This window comes from Rhamphochromis sp. 'chilingali', assembly GCF_963969265.1.
Source record: "Rhamphochromis sp. 'chilingali' genome assembly, chromosome: 17".
NCBI lineage: Eukaryota > Metazoa > Chordata > Actinopteri > Cichliformes > Cichlidae > Rhamphochromis > Rhamphochromis sp. 'chilingali'.
Window position 1 is genome coordinate 18,311,177 of NC_137944.1, and position 21,026 is coordinate 18,332,202.

Here is a 21,026-nt window from a genome sequence, read left to right on the forward strand (position 1 = left end):
CCTCTAAGCTTGAAACAGTCTGTTCTCTGACCACTGACATCAACAAGGCATTTTCTCTCAGAGAACTCACTGGATATATGGATGAAGCTTGCACACAAGAATTTCACTCACATGTTCTGTACCAGTGTACCTGCACATGTGATGTGACAATAAAAGTGATTTGATTTGATATATTTATTTTTTTGGTTGACTGTGAAGATCTCAGTTGATCAGCAGTTTCTGAAATACTCAGACCAGCAGCCATGCCTCATTCAAAGTCAATGAAATCACCTTTTCCCCCATTCCGATGCTCATTTTGTGTATCTGTGTATATATAAAATGCATTTGTTGTTTTTTCCAAGTCACTTTGCTAATTTTACTATAAATGAGGACTACCTGAGCAATTAACTGTTTAGTGAATCAAATAATTTAAAAAAAACTGACGCTGTTTCTCAGGGAACGTAACCTCTACGTCATCGCGTTGGACTCTTTCCGGTTCGAATAGCAGCCATCTTGTTTCCCCTTGCAGGCTAAATAAAATAAATAATACGCTGAGCTGGACTTCACTTCGAACCCGTTAAAGAAAGTGAGTAAGAAATTAAAATTCATTTATATGTGGAGTGTTTACATGAAAGTTGTCCGTGTTGGCTGGAGGTAGCGGTAATTACTTCGCTTCTTTTCATTTGCTGTTCTTGACCAATAGACGATTGTTTTGGAAGATGAACATAGGCGCCATTTCCCTCCCCGCTCTCTGAGGCGCTTATTGGTGGCCCGCTGAAAGGATCACGGACGCTCAGGAAACTGATGTTTTGTGTCCACCATTTTGGCTCATATCCGAGCGATTGTCAGACACACTGGCTATTTGCTCCTGACCCCGAATGGCGCCAGTTGCAGAACGAACTTAGCCCTAAAAACCTTGATTGGTGGAATCTAGTCCGAGGTTTGATTGGTCTGAAGGACAGATCCAAACGTTGTCTTTATTGGTTAGACTGTTTCTTCCTAGCATTGCAAACCTTTGCAAACTTTCATATGTTGGAAGACTCGCTGTCAGCTGGTAATTAAAATTACACACGCTGAGCTGTACAGCGCTCATCAGTCTGTATCCCCAGCAAGCTAACATTAACTCCACTAACGTTAGCATAAAGTCACCGTCGGCAGTGACCATCCTATTAGCTAGTATGCTGCATGTGTCTCCCTACGCCTACTCCGTTAAGCATTTCACAGTGGATACACAGCACTACAGTGCATCTCAGTATTTTGTAGTTTATTTAGCATCCTTTGTGTGACGAATATATACCGGCTTCCGTATGCTAGCGTTGAATATAGCATTGAATTCAGTGGCTCCTGTTAGCCTCTGTGTTAAACCCAAACACCTTATAATGTAGCGACTTTTTGAAGTCAAACTCCGTGCTAAATGCTGGGGTGTTAAACAGCAAAGCTGCTCTAGTCTTCGTGTGAATTCCCTGTGATGACTATATCATGCCTTTGTTTCCACTATTTAGTACTTTGGGGAAAAAATCTTCACACAGTGTTCAATTATTGAATACAAATGTATTTTCAACCATACTAACCAAACAAAGTCACACAACATGAAGCTTCACCAAGTTAATATTTAGTTTAGTTATGCTTTAAACCTAACAGACATTCACCCCATTCTCATTACGACCTGTGTGCAAAAAACAATAGTCTCTTTGTGTTCCCACGAAAATAAGAACTTAATAAAGAATATGAGAGTTTAATCAGCTCTTATCAGCGGGGCAAAAACGGTGTGCAGCTTAGTAAACTTTATCTCTCTAGAGAAGGTATGCATTACGTCATCATTTGTGTGTAGGTTTAATTGAGCAGTTGAGATCATATTTAAAAAGCCTGGGATATTAGAACACCTTAGACAGCATAAGTAAGCTGTGTGCAAGTCACCCAGCTTACCATGTCGTTTTGCAGGTGCTCATGTGTTTTTTCCATGTTTGCAGGTGAATGCTTGGCCTGGCTACCCTCAGGGTAGCTGCTGTGTTTATGAAACCCAACGTCTACTTGGTGCATGTTTATCTCTAAACAGCGTCAGAGAAAGCAAACATGTTCCTGCTATGGGCAGTACAGGTCATGGGAAGGTCTCATTTCTGCGGTGACCTTGCCAGGTGTCATTACTGAGGCATTTTGGGTAGGCTGAATGCAGCTACAGAGAGCTGTTCGAGCATGGCAGCAGCAGTGGAGAGATTAGTCTTTGTGCAGCTCTGCTCTAATCATTAACTGGATGTCTGTAGTACCTGCTCTAGTCCCCATGCTCCTCACAAAAATAGTAAAGGGAACATTTAGCTTTGTTTCTCTTGAGTCTATCTTGTGCTCTCGCCCTCCCTCCACTTGTTCTACCCCTCCCATCCTGTAGCAACTCTCCTCTCTGTCCTTCTCCATCCTTCCGGTCCCCACTCCACCCCCACCACGGTTTTTCATTGATAGGGCAGTTTATTATCTCTCCAGACTTTTGTAGCTGGATGTGTTCCTCTCTACAGTCTGTATGTTTTTTTTGTTTTTTTTAAATTAAAGCTTAACCTTTGGGCTGCACCGCCACTTGGTCGCATCTCAGCAGTTTACTTTAAGCTTTTAACAGGTTTGCCCATTAGAAGTAGAAGCATTCACATCGTAGGTGGTGCATTAAACATCATGAGTTGTGCACATGAGTACTAAAATCACTCTCTTGAGTTGCAAACTAAAGGTTTTTGTGTCGAAAGTATGCACATTTAAGCAATGGAGACTTAACAAGAAGGACATTGTGTGACATTGCTGACATGGTTTTTTTTGATGACGTTACCATTGTGGAAGTTGCTGTGAGCACAGTTTTTGGGGTCAAGACAACATTGTCTTTGTTTATGGGTTTTCACCCATATCTCTTAATTCTTGTTTATCCACAAATAGGATGAGAGTCAAATGAACTCTTTCTCTTTTTTTTTTCTTTTTTTTTTTCTCTCTGCCTTCTTCCACAACTGCTATCTAGTCAGCTGATCGTTCCATTTTGTACAAAGGCTCTCCATTGATTTGTTTTGCACAGAATAGTTTATTGTGTGTATTTCATTGACACTGTGTAAGATGTCATGGGATTTATAGTGGTTGCATTAAGTTGCCTCAAAAAATGAGTTGAATGGAGTTCATGTAGCTAATTCATATTCTGAATAAATAATGCATGACCATGCATGTAGACATATTTGTTCCTCTGTTAGAATAATATTAAGAGTGACATGATCTCATTGTTAGAGGTAGGCTGGCTGGAGGTTAGATGTTTTCATTGTGTACCTGTGACTGTGAGCAAGGATAACTGAGAATGCAAGGACAAAATGTGCATGTGTGTGGGTGTGCATGTAAGACCGTGCACAGGTATGAGACAGGGAGTCTGCTTAGTATGCTTTTGTACTTTAAATCATGTGGATGCAACATGCGGCATCAATTCTGGCACTTGGTTCAGCCAATAAGGGACCCGCCTAGCTGCCTGCATCACATTGCCATCAGCCTGTACAAGCAGAGCGCAGGCGGGGCTTAGGGAGACATTTAGTTTGACATTGTAAATAAGCAGAGAGCAGTTGTCAGAGAGCAGCCCGTGGAAGCTTTTTCATCCGTCCAGCAGCAGGAGAAGTAGAGACCGCTTGAGGACAGACAATGGCAAGGCAAGCCACAACCAGCACACCCTCACGCACTCCCTGCAGAGCTTTCCACAACTTTATCTGCTCTTTTCCATCTATACTCATGTCTACTCTCTCTTCCTCTTTTCTTTTCCCTGACCCCTATCCTGCAGCTCAAGGTAACTTAGAGCAGGAAGTTGGCTGTCGGTAAAAGGGGGTTGGGCAGAGGAAAGAGGAGGAGCAGGGGATTTGTCAGAGCTGATTGGTGTGTGTGGCTACCAATAGTGTGTGAGGACACAGTCGTCTCATTGGTTTCGAGTATCGGAGTGAGGTGGGAGCTGGCTGTGAGGCGGGGTTTGAGTATCATGTAGCATGCTAGATTGATTACTCTTGAATGTTAAAGGGGAAGGAGGCTAGAGATTTTTGTCTGTGAGTCGGGAGTGCCGCTGTACTGTTTGCCTGCTGTTGCTCTGTTGCCTGCCGCTGTGCTGGTCCTTCTATTCCTTCTCACCTTCTTCTCTGCACCAGGCCAGGGGTCACCTCAAAGACAAACACATGGGAGAGGAGGAGGAGGGTTAGGGAGCAGAAAAGGAGGAGAAAGAGAGAGAAGGTCAGCGAGTTGAGGGGAATTGGGCTGAAGAGAAACAGCAGAGACGGGGTTGTATGTCTAGGTTGGAAGAGGACATTGGGAGGCTGTTGAAGGAGACGGGGCAATGTGTAAAGGCAGAGTGGGAGAGAGAGAGAAAAGAGGGAGGGGTGGAAGAAGGGGGGGCTCGCTCTTCGCTCTGTGTCCGGGCTTAAAGCCTTTTTAAAGCCAGCCAGAGTGCCTTTTGTCTGTTGATACGATCAGGGGGACTGAAGGAAGTGAAGGAGCACGAGAGTTTTTCTGTCAACCTCTGTGCTGCCTCTGCTGCTGCTTTCAAGGAGACTTGGACAGGGCTATCTGTTTCTCTCTACTCTGCTGTGCTCCAGGTCGTTCACCATGAAGGGCACAGGGGTAAGTCTGACAGCTGAACACATACACAGCGAGAAGACCTTAAGTTGTCTTTGGTTTTTGTTTTTTTTTTCAAAAAAAAAAAAGTCCACTTTTTGATGTTTCTCCATCACTCTGCAACGATGAGATGTCTGTCCTTTACAGCCATCCTCACCCCTCCCCCCCCATTTCCTCCCCCTCCCCTCACCTGTCCTGTAGTTCTCACCTTGGGAGATTGGTGTTGTGCAATTTGTGTATTTACGTGCATGGCTGTCATCTACGTCCTTCATTTGTCATTTCAGTGCTATATGGTTTTACAGAACGGTGTTCATAAAATAATATAGCTGTTTAGCATTATGTTTTCATCGTCGAATTTCACTTTGCATTATTGCTCTGTCTTTGGATGTCACTTGTTTTGACTTTGGACCAGTGTGCACACAAACACGCTTCACGTACTCAGTGCCCCGTTATCGACTGCATAGAAGTGCACGGCAGCCAGATACTGACTTTGTGCTTAGATGCACTCTGCTGTTTCGGTGGTGTCCTTGGGCCCTGTGGCCACAGAGTCCTGGGGTCGCTGGCCAAGACCCCACTTTTTCTCCTAATGTCCCAATTAACATTTTCATGGCAGATGGTGGCGCAGAGTTCAGCAGCAAAGAAGACATCCATGTTAAAAGAAGATTTGCTGTATATGTGGAGAGGATATCTCTGAGAGTTGTTGTCACTGTTGGCGTCAGTAGTCCCCAGGGGTGGAGGTGCAGCTGGTTGCAGTGACCTCAGGACCCCCCAGGCCCCTCACCATGACAGTGCCAGACACCCAGATGGGACAGACTGTCAGCTTGTCAGCTTCAGGGGCAGAGGAGGCTAATAGTTTGATCTGATCTCTTCTGATGGAATCTGTGTAGGGTGCCTCTTCTCTCACTTTGCCTCTGACTCCGTGCCTCTCTCCTCCTTTTCTCCCTAATTGAAAGTTTCCATTGGTGCCTTTGACAAAACAAAGTCCCGTTGGGGAAAGAGCGAGCAAGCGAGGGAGATTGAGAGAGGGAGACTAAAAATAACTCTTAAGTTGAAGCCCTCGCTGCCAAATCCCAGGGTTGGCTGCGGTCTGCATGAGATTTGAATATCATTTGTACCCTACGCCAAACCATAGGCACACCAGGGGAGGAAAAAGTAAACAAAACACGCAAACCTCTTGCACATAGCTAGGCCTTTCCGCTCATCACTAAGGTGACCACAGCAACTGTAGGTTTACTCTTTTGTTCCCGCCCCCACTGTGCTCTTACATGTGTACACTTTCACTAAAGACAGTGTGTGTCGGCACCCAGGGGGAGTCGGCCGTATCCCAGCTTGTAATATGCAGGTGCCTTTAGCCCTGCCTACTTTGACGCCAGAGACTGGGCCTAGCATTGGATGAAGGTCATAGGAATGTGAGATTGACTCCTGCAGTCTCTCCAACCGCACCGAGAGGGAAACATGCAGAGGGAAGGAGAGGCCCAAGAAGAAGTGAAATTAAAAGCGGGATGCAGAGCACAGCTAGTATGTACATTATGTGGTGTTTTCATTAGGCTTCTTAGAAAGTACACCGCCTGAACCGCTGGGGTCACTTAAGTGCTGCAGTGAAAGTTGGAAAACCTGCTCTTTTCTATCCTCCCCCTCTCCCTCCCCTTCTCTCTTTCATCTCTCTCTCTCTCTCTCCCCCCCCCCCTCTCTGGTTTCTCTCCTCTGTTGAATGACCTTGGGAGATCAGTGACTAGCACTTCCTGGAGTTGGCTTGAAGCAGAACCAAGGGCAAAGTTTACAGGGCCGTTGGGTCGGCTAGATTGGTCCGGCCATGCCAAAAGGATGTTATGCTGTAGGTCAAAGTGAGCATGTATGTCATTAAAATCCTGTCTGTTCATATTTAATTGTACCACCATCTGTGAAACCACTGCGTGCATTTGAGTAGTTAATCTGTAATTCCTGGCTGCAAACTTCTTGTTTTTTGTTTTTTCCTGAGTAGATCATTTACCCTGTATGCTGTATCCTTGCCAGTTTATTTCTGACTGGTATTTGTGATCGGGTTCAGCACGGTTAGTGCTTTAATATTTGAGAATCTGTGGATACGCTCATTGGATTTATGACCACGATTTAACATCAGTGTTTGTTAGTGTGACGTTTGTTACTTAGGCTGTATTTGTTCCAACAGACTGAGTGCACTAAATCAGGATAAAGCTGTCTTATTAAACAGTCATCATTAAACATTGGTTAGGTTCTCAAATGTCCAAATGACATAGCTTGGTTTATGTGAGCACTATACTGAGTTTTCTGCTTAGTGATCTAGTTGAAATCTAGCAGATTTCAACCTTAGGTGACCTTCCTCCAGAAATGCCCACTCTGCATCACTGACAGTTTTGTGACAAAGCAGCATGTGGAAATTTAACTTCTTGCCTAAGACCTCTCAGTGGACCAGTGACTATCCAATAGCTGGTATTATATCTTAGGAAAAAAAATCTCACCTTTCTTCTTGGTGGTAACTAGTCTATGTGGGTATGTATTTACTCTTTGTCCAGGCTGACATGTGAAAGTGTGAAGGGTACAATGCAGAAGGTTACTCTGAGGTTATAATACGCACAGAAACTGAAAGTAATCTATTTCTTCTGTCAACTCAGTTGTCTTTATATGTGCAAAGATATGATAACCTTGGGAATTGAAAGGAGAGTTGTAAAGCAAGAAGTCACTCTTTAAAACTACAACTGCTGTAGTAGCTGTCATGCAGTTGTACACTAATCTGAAAAAATGGTGAGGCAGCGATAACTCTTTATATTCATATTTAATATTATTTTAAAAATGGTCAACCGGCTTTGAAGATTCAGTATAAATATATAAAGGTTCAGTATATGATTCACTTTATCTTAGCTTTACATTTGCTTACACGTGACGTGACAGAGAGATCTGAGATGAGCTGCCTGCTTCTTCATCATCCATGGCGGTGATAGCGATACTGAAACACCTCAGTGAAAAGTTCACTCGGTAGCCTCGAGTGGGGCTTCAGGTCCTCCCACACTGCCTCGACTTGTTCACTTTCAAATATGCTCCTCAGAATTGGGCTCAGTTTACACAGATTGTCAGGTCATTAAGAGGGCAATTAAAAGCAGAACATTTCACTTTAACTAGAAGCCAGTTAATTAATTCCAACTCTGTTATCTCGCACATTGTCACTGTGCAGAAAGAAGCATGTTACTTCTTCTTTTCTCGTTCACTTATCTTTAAAAAAAGAAAAAAACAAAAACGGATCAGCCAAGCGATACGATCTCCTTGTTTCCAGTTTGCTGCATTTCTGCCTGCCATCAAGCCGGGGTCCTATCGGATTTATTTGGACAGGAATTGAAAGCTCATGTAAAGCGGTGTGATGTCAGAGTTCGAGCGAGACGCCAGTGCTGCTGTGAATGGCCACTTAATGTGACGTGCCAGAAAGAGTGGGGAGGGAGGTGAGGATGAGATAGAGATGCAGGGCCCGGCTGGCAGAACAGCATTAGCGCTGATTCAGCTGCTGGAAGCCGAGCAGTGTTGACTTTCTCAAAGAGATCAGGTGAAAGTAAGACAAGACAGAAAATGCAAGAAAAGCATACTCGTGAGTGATAAAGGGAGAAGGGAAGCGCTAGGAGAAGAGACTGTAGAGCTGCTGAAGGAGGAAGAGCAAGTTGCTGTGTTGGAACGAAGTCGACGAGGTCGAGACGTTTGTCCTCAAAGATGCACACATAGAAAAGAGCTGAAGGAAACCCAACACCAGCGATTCTGTCTCGATGACCTGATGAAGGACAACAGAGCTGCAGGGAAGAGGAGAAGAGAGAAGCACAGCAGAGAACAACACCATGTACCCTAATATAGCAACAGCAGCAGATTAGAACAACACAGCAGGAATGAGCTTGTCAATTTCATTGCGTGATTCAACAGAATAATTTGGAATTTTTAGCAATAGCGAGTCTGCTTCAAAGCAAACACAAGCACAACATTTACAGAGACTTTATCTTGAGTGACTGATAACGCTCCCCATAAGTAGTAAGAAGTGAACTGGACTAGCAAGAAAATTCTTTAGTAATAGTACAAGTTTCCATTTAAGTAGCGCTTTAAAGCTTGCTGAACTGAAATATGGAGGTAAATGGTGCTTATCCCTTCAGATAAAATAAGCCGTCTTGACTTTGCATCAATCTCCAGACCTTTTTCGTGTCTTACAGTGTTGACATTTATTAGCTTTTGAGGAGATTCAACATTTTTTTTTTCGTGCAGAGGATAGCCCCATTCACTGTGTTTATTTGACAAGGGTAGGCCCAGACCATAGAAGGTGTTGCACAAAGTCAGCGGAATCGGCTCCCACGCAAACTTTCCGTTGATGCAAAGCATTGGGCAATTTGGTTATGCAGTTATATACTCGGTAGAATATGCTACCAAGCTGGAGGAGCAATGCTCAAGGGCATGTTGACACTTAGCCTTCTCTTCTCTCTCGCTTATATTGTTCTGTTGCTTCTTTCCTCTCTCACGCTTTAGCATGCCTCTCCTCACATATGCTTTCTCATTTCTTCTCACATAGCGACTTCCCCTGCACCTCCCCTCCCTCTTTTTGCCGCTGTGGTTAATGTAGTTGCGTATATTTACATTGAAGGTCACAGGGTCAGAAAGAGGTAGTTGGGGGTTTGTGTGTGGTTTGATATTAGCACACTCCTCTAACAGCTTTAGTTTATGAGAAGTGAGGTGTATAAGGGCGCAGGAGGAGGAACTTGGGAGGTTTATGTGTTTTATAGTTGCCGTTTTATAACTGATAGGGCTTCTGTAATCCTAAGCCTAATTATTTGTTTCTCATCGTCTTATTTTGCCCCAGTTTGAACCACATAGTCTCACATATAATGCACATTCATTGATACCAAATTGTTTTGTTTACAAGATGATGTGTTATGTGGATGATGCTTATTTTGTTCATCCCGTCTTTGGGTTCATTTTGTTGCAAGGTACTTGGAGGCAGCAAAAGAACTGGCAGAGGTCAGTCCACCTGTCTTATGTGGGAAGAATGGAGGAATAAAAAAAACTACAATTCCCATCAGTCATTCCTGCCCTGTGGGATGCTGGGATTGTTCTGGAGACTGCAGGTTTTCAATCAACCTTGAAATGCAACTGGACACTGGAGCGTCAGACAGGGAAGGAGAGACACTGTCAAGGTCAATCACTAGCCTGGCATGCCATAGCTACAAGCGGCCTGATTGATTTATATAAAGCCCCCTCTCCCCCCTCTCTCACCCGGCATTCTGTCTTATTGATTTAGGCTACTGTCTGTCGAAAACTGAACAACAGAACAGGATGCAGCAGTGCTTCTTCTATATTATTCTACTGATGCAACTTGCAGGAGAGTCAATCTTTCCTGTCAAAAATCAATCAGGTAACGAGCCTGCATGCAGAATCAGTCGTTCATTGGTTTAAAATATTTATAACTGCACTTAAGCGCTGCAGTTAAAAGAGCTGATGTGGCCCCAAAGTCAAACAGTCCCTTACAACAAAGCTGTGACTGAACCTAGAGGGAGAGACACTGGATGGCGTGTTTGAAAGGCTGTTTCTTGTAATGTATTGGTCTGTCAGCTGAACCAGACATGGAACTATTCATGCTTGTTGGCCCAGGGTGAGAAAAGAAAAAGAAGCCCCCCCCCCTTCATTCTTCTAACATTTTCTTTATAGTGACATATCTCCTTTTCTACCACTCTGTGTCTCCCTTTTTCTGTCTTGTTTGACCCACATTGCTGGTTTGCATAGCAGTGTCGCTGTGGCCCTGTCTGTCTCTTACTTCCCCCAAAGTATCTGTCTAAAGCCTTTGGCACTTTGTCTTAGCGCTGGATTAATGCTGAACTGGACAAGGCACTAGCCCTCCCACAGCAACACACACAAACACATCCGGTCTCTCTTGAGTAGCTTTACACACTCATCTCTTGTTCTGTACCTTCACGTTTCTCCGTCTTCTCCCTCCTGCTCAATCTTTTCATCGAGGTACGGAGAAAAGGGGGAGAGTGAGGTGGAACAATCAGGGCACTTGAAGCTCTACATGCTCAGACAGGCCGGCTAATATTCCTCCAGCAGATTCCTGGCATGCCATAGTAACCTGCTGGATCCTCTTTCAACCGTTGGATCCTCTGTAGGAGCTCTGGCTGTGTTAGCAGTAATTTATTTCAGTTTATTTGGATGGTTTGTATCTCTGCGTGTCTTCACAATTTGTCAGTTTGCAATTAGGTTGTTTCTTTATGGCACACTCTTGCATCTGTTGCTTCAACACTGTTCACTTGCGGGCTCACCAAAAGCAGTTGACTTGCACATGATGTGCGTGTTTGTAGAGGAGCTGCAGCTATGTGCCAAAGGTGAGGGACCCATTCATAATCGTGGAGTGCGCAGCCAGTCTATTGGTGGGTTCTTAGGCTTGTCAACATCCCACAGGGACAATAATAGAAGCCTGCCGGGGTTCTATTTTCAATTTCACTGTATTATAATTACAGACTTTGATAGGATATGTGGTTCTGACACACAGGAAGAGCTCTGTGCAGTAAGGCCTTGTTTTGCAATGGTATTACATTCTTGATCTGTCTCCGAATCTCCATATCGCTTGTTTTTTGCTTTGAAATGATCGATCATTTTCTTGTATCCATCATCTTCTTTCTCTTCTTCTCTTTGAGCAGATTAGAAGATGTCTGGAGATGGTTTTGGAGCCACGGGCAGCGATGCCCAGCAAACACTGCAGTCCTTCTGGCCTCGTGTCATGGAGGAGATCAGGAACTTGACTGTGGTACGTAACACTCATGCAAACAGACAAATAATGCAGAAAAAAAGGAAAAAGTTGCAGTTTCAGCTTTATTCTGTACTTAACTGTATCAATCTGTTGTCCTCAGAAGGATTTCCGTGTGCAGGAGTTGCCTTTAGCCCGAATCAAGAAAATCATGAAGTTGGATGAGGATGTGAAGGTAAGAGGAGAACCTGAATAATGAAACTGAGAGAGAGGGTGTGTATTAAAAAGAACTAGATATCTTTATTACTATGCCTTTCACGAAGGGTGTGCCATACTTGTTTTAAAGAACATGCTATCAAAAGTGGGAAACATGTAGCTTAATCCTAGGCCCCCCAAATAAAAAAAAAAAAAAAAAAGTATCTTGTGAGGTGATACTCCACTTCCCTGCAGATATATTTTCTCGTGGTGTTTTTTGACAGACGTGCAATAAAGAGCTCTGTCCAGCGCGTTGGGTCAAAACGTTCCATAGCTGGTGATTTGGGTTGTGTCTGGTAACTGTGAAGTTACATAATATATAATTCACATACCAGACCACACGGTGACCTGTCATGATCCATCTATATGGAAGAAACTACTCCAGTCCCCTGGGACAGGACAAATTATGGCAAAATGTAGTTCTGTTGTTTTCGTTTAATTGGTTGCCCCTTTGATATTTCTAGTTTAACTTTATTTTCTGACAAAAACGTATTGCTGTGTTGGAAATTGTTGATTCATTTGAAGCTTGGTTCTTATCAAGTTGTTGGTCTGTGGCTTTTTGTGCTCAGACCACTCAATAAATGGACTCAAAGATGCAATTATTATTTCATAATTAAAGATAATTTTTCAATTAAAAAGTTGTATCAACTCTTTGCATTCAGCAGCCACTGGTGATAGTAGCTCTTTTTTTTTTTCTTTTTTTTTTTTTTTTAAATCAAATGGGTTTACGTTAAAACATTATCGATGCGTGAAGGAATAATTGGGCATCATTTTGTGACATTGCAAGACCTGCAGTGTAGCAAGTAGCTAATTAATGTGATTTTATGTAGAAAGCTGCTAATGCAGACATTTGTAGCAGTGAACTGCTTTTTGGTTTTAAGATTTCTCTTTTTCCACTTGTGGAATTTTTAAAATATAACCCACTTTGCTGGGAATTGCACTTCATGTTAATGGCTAAAATGAACCAGAAGAATATCACAAGTTATTACAGATAAAAGCATTGATTTGGGCCATATTGTAATACCACTGCTACATTTGAAGATCTGCTCAGGTTAACGTGGCTTTTTTTCTTTTTTTTGATGTGACAGAAGGAACCACTCCACCAGGCAGTTACGAGTCATGGAGGAGTGGTTCCCCCCCCCATTACACCTGATTGTCAGTCAGAATTGTTCATAGCCTCTAAAAAGAAAGCCTCTGCTCTGTGTTTGTGTGTGGCTTGAGTATGTCGTGTCAAGAATGCTATCCCCTTAGTTAAGCAGCAGCTTACAGCGGTAAAGAGATCAGGAGATCACTAACATATCCGAAGGAAAGACTCTTCTGTCAGTCCTGACACAGCACCTTGCACAGATGCAGTGCAAGCATGTGTGAGTGTTATAGCGTCAGTACAACTGTTCATTTAAGCATTGCTTTTATGAACATATAAGAAATACATTTTTATGGGAATTGATTTTAGAGTTCAGTGCTTATGAGCAGAAAGAAATAGATTAAAAGTACCCACTCAACTCTGCGTAAGCATCTATGCTAGTAACTACGCAGTCTTTATTTAACAAGTGAATGTATCTGTTGGTTATTTTTGCAGCAGCTGTGACTTTGATGTGGCCGGCTGTGACTGAGGTCCTGAGCGATTCGTGTAATTGCTGATGTTTGATTGATGGACTGTGGGTGTGTTTAACCAGGTGTAACACTATCTCTACTGTACAGATGATCAGCGCAGAAGCTCCGGTCCTGTTTGCCAAAGCAGCTCAGATCTTCATCACAGAGCTCACCCTCAGGGCGTGGATCCACACCGAGGACAACAAGCGACGCACACTACAGGTTATAGACATTTCTTTTTCTTTATATTTAAACTCCTCCATATGACATGCTTTTTTGTAATCCTTAGCAAATCCTACTTTAAGTGGATTGGACCTCCCGATACACACACAGCCCCAGTTGTAATACCCACACTCTGACATCAATTGGCTATCTTTTTGGTTTCGTGCTTCTTATTCACTAAGTGCCAGTGTCAGTGTGCATGTACAAGCAGAGACCCCATACCAGCATCCCCTTGAGGACGGTCTCTCTGTTAAGTTCCTTCTCCCTCCATTCACTTTAAAAGCAAATCCAGGCGGGTGCCGGTGACCCACTTTTCCCCTGGTGCCTTTTAGCATCCTCTGCTGTACCAGAGCTGAATAAAGGTGAGGCCTGGAAAGATACGGATGAAAAAGGAATCGGAGAACATGAAAGCACTGACGGAAGCGGTTGAGAAGAATCAGTCTGGAATATGTCTCACCTGCATGTCAAGTAGAGAAAAACTGTGGAGCAGAACATGAAAGCCCTTAAGTCCACTTTATCTATTCACATACCTCTGAGAGATTAGCAGTCCATGGATATGTTTGTGTATGCCAACGCAGGTAGAAAGAGGAGAAAATCTATCTTATCACAGTTTGTCTTGTGCTGAAGGCCTGCTTTGGAAGTACACTTGTTTTGCTGTTAATATAGCTCTGTCCCAAATGGTAGTTCTATGTTTTTTATTGGTCAAGAAACTGTTTTTTAGAGCTCTGCAGTGCACACTTTAAAATAGAAACTTCATCTACTGTGACTGTGCACACGTTAATTGCCTTGTACACTACAGATGACGCATTAGTTGCATGTGATGCTTCACTTCATGAATACAGGATTTTTTTTTTTCATTTCCCTAAGTGAGGGAAAGTGGTGCCCTCCATTTCCACACGCATACACATGTAGAGCCTGATCCTTTTGTGAAGAGGGCACGCCAATTGGGGTCACCATAGCAACGCTCATCAATAGAACAAGTGTGGATGTGACCTGATGTTACCAGATATTAATCAAGGTACTAAATATAGCCTCTAGTGAAGGGGAGGGTCACAATGGAGGGGGGTGGGGGGTCCTGACAGCCAATATCCTGTGGAAAATTCCACAGAGACAGCACACTGGTGTGGATATAGGAAGGGGTATAGAAGCAGAGAATGTGCTCATGAGGGCAGGAAAATGTCATTCGTCCTCATTTACACTTATCTCACACACAGATGTGCGTTTCTCACTGTGGTCCTCTGGTGGTGGGTTTATTATTCCGTTTGCCTTTAGTAATGTTTTGTTTGGAGACAGTGTTATTTGAATCGCACAATAAATTATCAATCTGATCTGCTAGAAGTCAAAACTTGTGTAGAACAAAGACGTTTATGGGTAGATCAGCATGTTTTGGCTTGGGTGCCCTAGAGGTCGATTTGCATGTGGATAAATGTGTTACGGTGTTTTTGGTTCCCTGCTTAATACCTTTTTATATGATAACACTCATGAAGATGTGTTGGTCTAGAAACACAGTCCTTTTGTATACTGCATGTGTTGCTAGAGTTTTGAGCTGACTAACTGATTAAGCTCTAAACGTATCCTTTAAATTCAAATATTAAAGCAAACACCCATCTAAGTACTACTAGGAACTGTATACAAATCTCCCTTGTCTGGTTGTTTTGGGAGTGATGACCTCAGACCTAGAGGCATGTTTATAAATAGGTGGCTGCGCATATAGAATTGGCATACTAAAGCGCTGACCTCTTTGCTTGACTTTCTCTTTATATTTTATATTCACAGAGGAATGACATTGCCATGGCAATAACAAAGTTCGACCAGTTTGACTTCCTGATTGACATCGTGCCCCGGGACGACCTGAAGCCCCCCAAACGACAGGTAGGAAAGCGGCCTCGTTATAGTATTTATTACCTACACTGTGACAGGGAAACAGCTGGTATCTCATTAAAGTTACCACAGGATAAAGAGCTGATGATTTGGGTATTCATCTCAGGTACTTTCCATTGTTGGCAACCTGGAGGTGCTGTAAACATCCTTGACTGGAAGCTGAGGTTTTGACAGCGAGGGCTTTCAGTCGGATGTTTGCAGCGTCTTATTGCCTCAGACCGCCAACAGTAACCTCAGTGATTAAACTAGTTTGTGGAAGCTGGTACCATACAGTGTCTGCTATAACAAAGTGTTAAAACCATGGCTCCGGTCAGGACATGACTCAATGAAGATGCTGAAAGAAAACTGCTTAAAATGTTATGGCAGGCGATTAATGGCCAATATCAGTTACATTAAATTGATGTATAAGGAACTTTCAAAGGTGGAAGAGTGAGATATTTAAATTTGCTGTCACGTAGACTGTCTCCAGACATGTAAACATCCTACACTCTCAGCTGTGTTGTCATGGAGCTGGGAGAGGGGTGTTTACGCTTCTGGTGATGGAGAAACCTCATCCAGACGAAGCCTGCTCATTAGTGAATTACAAAACAAAATGATATGGGTCGGTGTTTATGGACAGTTTATTGGGTTTTAAGTTTAACACCTGTATACCAGCTCAGCATTTAAGGTGCTGAACTGCCCTGATTTATCTGACAACCCTGATGTTACATTTCTGTTGCTGGACCAGGGAAAGCATGCCAGCGGTTATCACATTATTAAGTTTCATTCGATTTGTAAGTTACCCCTTTAGCATTACAGGTTGTAATACTGAAATTTTAAGGCTGATTAGCACCAACACATCACCTCAGCATGCCTCCGGACTTGCATTGCATGTTATCAACCAGTATGGATGGATCTTGTACCCAGATTACGTTACTCTTCCCCAGTCACATCCCATCAGTTATTTATCAGACTCGGTCTACCGTTACACCGGTAAAAATAATTCATGGAGATGCAACGGACTGATAGGCGTCCAATGTGTGTATATTTCTCAGGAGGAGATGCGTCAGTCTGTTGCTCCAGCAGAGCCAGTGCAGTACTACTTCACCTTGGCCCAGCAGCCCGGAGCCGTGCAGGTGCAGGGCGCACAGCAGGGCCAGCAACCTGCTGCGCAGACAGCGGCGACCATCCAGCCCGGACAGATCATCATCGCACAGCCACAACAGGGACAGGTACGGTTAGCAATGTGCTTTGTAGTGCACGTCGCAAGGAAACACTCAAAGTGAAACCACCTGCAAAAACTAATTCTGCAAAATCCCCGTTAGACTCATGTATGGTACTTTAGAGGGGGAAAAAAATTGGTTTCATTGTGTGCTGGAGTAACACCTGAAAGATGACCTCTTTCTAGAAGTCCTCTTCCTAGAAGTCCTAGGAGTCTCATATTTCTTGGATTGACTCACTGGATTTATTGATATTATTCGTAGCTAACATGTAGGAGCTGACCACTCTCCTGCCAGCAGGATTAATACGGCATCGAAACACACCCAGCAAATCCAGCTTTACACATACATGGACACCTTGCACACAGGGAACAGAACGTTTCCTGATCTCTTATTTACTGTGAATCAATAACCTCTTAATGGAACAACATCCCCATTTATATACAAACAAATACACACTCAGAGTCCTAGGATGAGGTTTTTCTCCTGAGGGTTCTGCATTTTCACCACCCATCGAGATAACAAGCACACATATGTAGGGGCACCATTCAGTTCATCTCTCTAATTATTTCATTCCTGCTACTTTTTCTGCTGAGCACTTCTCCTCTCCGGTTTGCACTCTGCATGTCATGTAGCCTTGCTGCTGGGCTGGTGTGATGCTTCATGCTGATTCAGCACACTGCCTGTAGCTGAGCTGTCATACTTGTTTAGACCTGGTGTGATTCACACTCCTGCTCCTGCTGCAGTCCCAAGCCACACTTTGACATTAACCTTATGTAAACGCAATCTTTGACTGTTTACAAGGTGGCACTTCAAAAAGGTGAGATTTTAACTCAGTTTTAAATTAAAATCTGTGAAATTTTGAAGCTTTGCAACATTTCTCTGATTGTTTTTATCCACTTAGTAATGTCAGGACTAAAGGTTACGTAGTTGTCTATTCAAATGACATAATTCCCATGTGAAAGACGGAGCTGATTGGATTACTTCTAACTCATCAGACAGATGTCATGTTTGGTACAACAGATTTGGAGTGCGCATTAAGGTGTTAGCAGTAGTCCTGCAGGATGAAGAAGTATAAGTCAGTGCAGAGATTAAAATGAGGCGAGTTCCCATTTCACATCCTTTATTTGTGCGTCTGTGTGTGGCGCTTTCAGCGTCACTGTCAGTGCTGTACCGATTCTGTCACTTTTCTCTCAGGCCAACAACCCTCAACAACTTAAAATCTGCAGTTGGCCTTTGTTGAGCTTCTGTAAATGCAACTGTGATGTATTTTATACATTTTTAACTACCTGTTCAGTTACCACCATGTTTTCTTTTTGTGTTTTTTTTTTTTAACAATTTAATTTTTATCATTTCACATCATCCTTTTTATCAACCTCCTCCCGTTTTACTTGCATATTTCATAAACATGCTCGTAAATGTCATCAACTGCCTATATGCCACTGTTTGCTGCTCCTACATTTCAATCTTTCTCTGCATACGTGCCAGTTCCGCTTACGTTTTTGTGTTGAGTTTGTGCACTCGCTGCTTTCTCACTATGTGTCTTTCTCTCATTTTCCCATTTCTTTTCTGTCGGCCATCAGATGTTGCAAGGTGCCACCATGCAGCAGTTACAGCAGGTGCAGGTGCAATCACAGGGCACGCCCATCACGGTAAACACACATGCTTTCATATGTTTGCTAACCACACACAGAGAAAGAGGCCACTGCTTTGTGCCACAGCCTCTTAGGTGATGGCCGCCTACAAACTCTGTCCTGCTCAGGTGACTGAGGTCTTTAGGGGTGATTGTCACATGATCCTAACAAACATCACCTGCAGACAAAACAGAGAGAGAGGACGAACCTGCGTTTTCACGTTATGTCCCTGAATCTTATTGTGCCTGCTTAATAAGCTACTCGCAGACTTAAAATTTAAGGATACCTAGGCTTCCAACTCTTGGTTTAAGATTTATTGTACTCCAGAAAAGATAATGATTTACTGCTTCCTTGCTTAACTACATGCTTCTGCTACGTAAACAACCGGTGTCGTCTGTTTGTTTATCTGTGTTTTCTTCTCTTTTCTGCTCTTGTCTGCTTTAGAGTGCGCCTGTCGCCATGCAGGTGGGTGAAGGCCAGCAGGTGCAGATTGTCCAGGCTGCCACAGCCCAGGGTCAGGCTCAGACAGCTCAAGCCCAAGGCCAGACCATGCAGGTCATGCAGCAGATCATCACCAACACTGGAGAGATCCAGCAAATCCCAGTAAGAAATGACAGGATGGAAAAGGAAATTATCAGTTTTGGGGTTTTTTTTTAAAGAGAGATGATGGACAGTGTAATGTGTTTGCTGCATGATGTTGTTTGATATTGTGGTGCAAGACAAACATGTGAATTTAACATCCATCAGTATTTGATGTGAGCTGTTAAGTTCGAAAAGGTTAAAAATTCACTAGAGGAACGTTAAGGTTTCTCATTCCTGTAGTCCAGAGCAGGAAAATGGCTGTGACCTCTCTGCTCAAATGACCTTTTCTCTAAATCAAACTTTGTCTCCCCCTTGTGTCGGTTGGCTGTAGGTACAACTAAATACGGGACAGCTGCAATACATCCGCCTAGCCCAGCCCGTCTCTGGAGCACAAGTGGTCCAGGGGCAGATTCAGACTCTTGCAAACACCCAGCAGGTAACCCTACAACAGCAAGAAATCCAGCTGATGTCCAAGCACTTAGCTGTAATAAACTATGACTGGATGTGTTTACACTTGTCAGTTATGGTATGAAGCTGCTTGTGAATCCCAGTGAGTGAATAACTTGCTCTCTCTTTAGATCACACAGACAGAAGTACAACAAGGACAGCAGCAATTCGGCCAGTTTACTGATGGCCAGGTAACACATGCAACAAATAAATACAATTTTGAAATTTTAGTGTTTTATTTGTTTTCAGGTGACAAATGGCACATTGTTCTTATTTACGCTTTTCTATCTTTCTTGGATTGTCTCATTTTAACTACTTAAACAACTGGCTGATAACCAGTGGACATTTGCACTTCTAAATCCTGTTAATTCAAACAGTAGAGGGAATTGTTATCAGAAGATCATAAATTAAATGTCTTATTGAGCATTTTTAATGTCATCTTGTAACAATGAAAGGTGTGTAATCCACTAAGATCTAATAAAAAAAGCTCACAGAAAACTGAACACACGCAACCTTAAACCTCGCCATCTTTCCTCCTTTTTCTCAGCAATTGTATCAGATACAGCAGGTGACAATGCCAGCAGGACAGGAGCTGACCCAGCCAATGTTCATCCAGTCTACCAACCAGACAACTGACACACAGGTCACGCAGGTCAGCACTGAATGAGCCCTGCCAGGAGACTTTCTCCTCTCACACATACAGCACGCACACCAGCCACGCGATGCAGACGGATGCCATCAACTTTGACAAAAAGGACTCTCAATAATTCATTTTAAGCACGGCTCATTGCAACGAGGGACCTGAAATCTTGTAACACTCATGTTTTGTAATAAATTTACTACACTGGATCAAAAACCAAAGGGACGCTGATTGACTCTTTCACAATCATACGTTATGATCATCCAATCTTGTGCTTGTGTCACCCTTATTGAATGGATGACTTTACGTTGTGCAGCCACTTCCACAGTCCCTGACAACAGTCTTTGCACAGACTAAATTTATTTTTCTTCCCGTCATTTCCAACCTTTTACAGATTTTTAGACTATAAAGTGTTGATTCACACCTTGCTCTTCATTTGGAAATGAATTTGGAAAATGTCCGTCTTTGTCTACAGAAGCTGCTCTAGGTTTAGGGTAGCCATGGGAAGTTTTTATTTTTATTTTTATTTTTTATTATTATTATTATTTTTTATTATCATTATTAAAAAAAACCCACCTTACTCATTGTTTGTCATGTAGTTGGATAAAACTAAACCATATACCTCAGATATCACTTTATACACCAAGTCAATCTAAGGGATAGTGAAGAGGTTGAGGTTTAAGGATATTTTCATGTAGTTTGTTGTGTTTTCCATAATGATGATGACGCATGACTTTACGTTGTAAGGGCTTCAAACTGTACAGGCTATTTGTGAATGTGATGTTTGCGATGGAAGCACACGCACATTCATCCTTACTCTTCTGATTATTTCCCCCCCCATCCCTTTGTCCTTAGAGTGGGGAAACTTTTTTCTGCCTCTATGCAGTTTCACACAGCCCTCTCGGCTTGGGTGGTTTTCGAGTCTCGAGTCTTGTGCCCCGGTTTGAGTCTCATGTACAAACACATGACTCCGTCTGGAGGGGGAAAAGCACCCTTTTTATAGAACTCTCCTTGTTTTCAATGAGTGTTTTTCTTTTGGCTTAAAATGATGTTTGGCCCGATATATTGCCCATTATTTTTTTATTTTTTTTGTACAGTAATGAGTATTATCAATGTTGTTATTATTATTGTTGTTTTTGCATGTAGTTCAAACTGCCAGCATGACATGCAATAGATAGGTACAATTTTATTTTTGATGTTCCTGTTTTTTTTGTAAACAAACTTTGTGACGACAAAAAAAATTAAAAGCCATACCTTCTCAACTTGGTCTGTTTGGTTAT

General features: G+C 42.8%; 1 protein-coding gene across 9 annotated transcripts; it reads left to right on the forward strand.

The window, feature by feature from the left end:
* The first annotated feature begins 434 nt into the window (after positions 1 to 434).
* On the forward strand, positions 435 to 21,008 carry nfyc (nuclear transcription factor Y, gamma). Of its 9 annotated transcripts, none has more exons than XM_080862906.1 (11): positions 435 to 565; positions 11,247 to 11,353; positions 11,457 to 11,528; positions 13,250 to 13,363; positions 15,140 to 15,235; positions 16,279 to 16,455; positions 18,027 to 18,095; positions 18,522 to 18,680; positions 18,991 to 19,095; positions 19,238 to 19,297; positions 19,654 to 21,008. In XM_080862906.1, the coding sequence occupies exons 2-11, from the start codon at positions 11,255 to 11,257 to the stop codon at positions 19,771 to 19,773; spliced, it is 1,071 nt and encodes a 356-aa protein (XP_080719032.1). In that variant the 5' UTR covers positions 435 to 565; positions 11,247 to 11,254; the 3' UTR covers positions 19,774 to 21,008. The 9 variants fall into 9 exon arrangements, with proteins under 9 accessions (XP_080719032.1, XP_080719036.1, XP_080719040.1 ...); XM_080862910.1 differs by having other exon boundaries at positions 11,460 to 11,528; XM_080862908.1 differs by lacking the exon at positions 435 to 565 and adding an exon at positions 3,498 to 3,632.
* The last annotated feature ends 18 nt before the right edge of the window (positions 21,009 to 21,026 follow it).

Excerpts from the sequence above, each read along its gene's own strand:
- nfyc (XM_080862906.1), top strand. The coding sequence starts at position 11,255 with ATGTCTGGAGATGGTTTTGGAGCCACGGGCAGCGATGCCCAGCAAACA. Across the intron at positions 11,354-11,456 it reads AGATCAGGAACTTGACTGTG|AAGGATTTCCGTGTGCAGGA; the intron begins GTACGTAACACT and ends TGTTGTCCTCAG. Across the intron at positions 16,456-18,026 it reads CACAGCCACAACAGGGACAG|ATGTTGCAAGGTGCCACCAT; the intron begins GTACGGTTAGCA and ends GTCGGCCATCAG.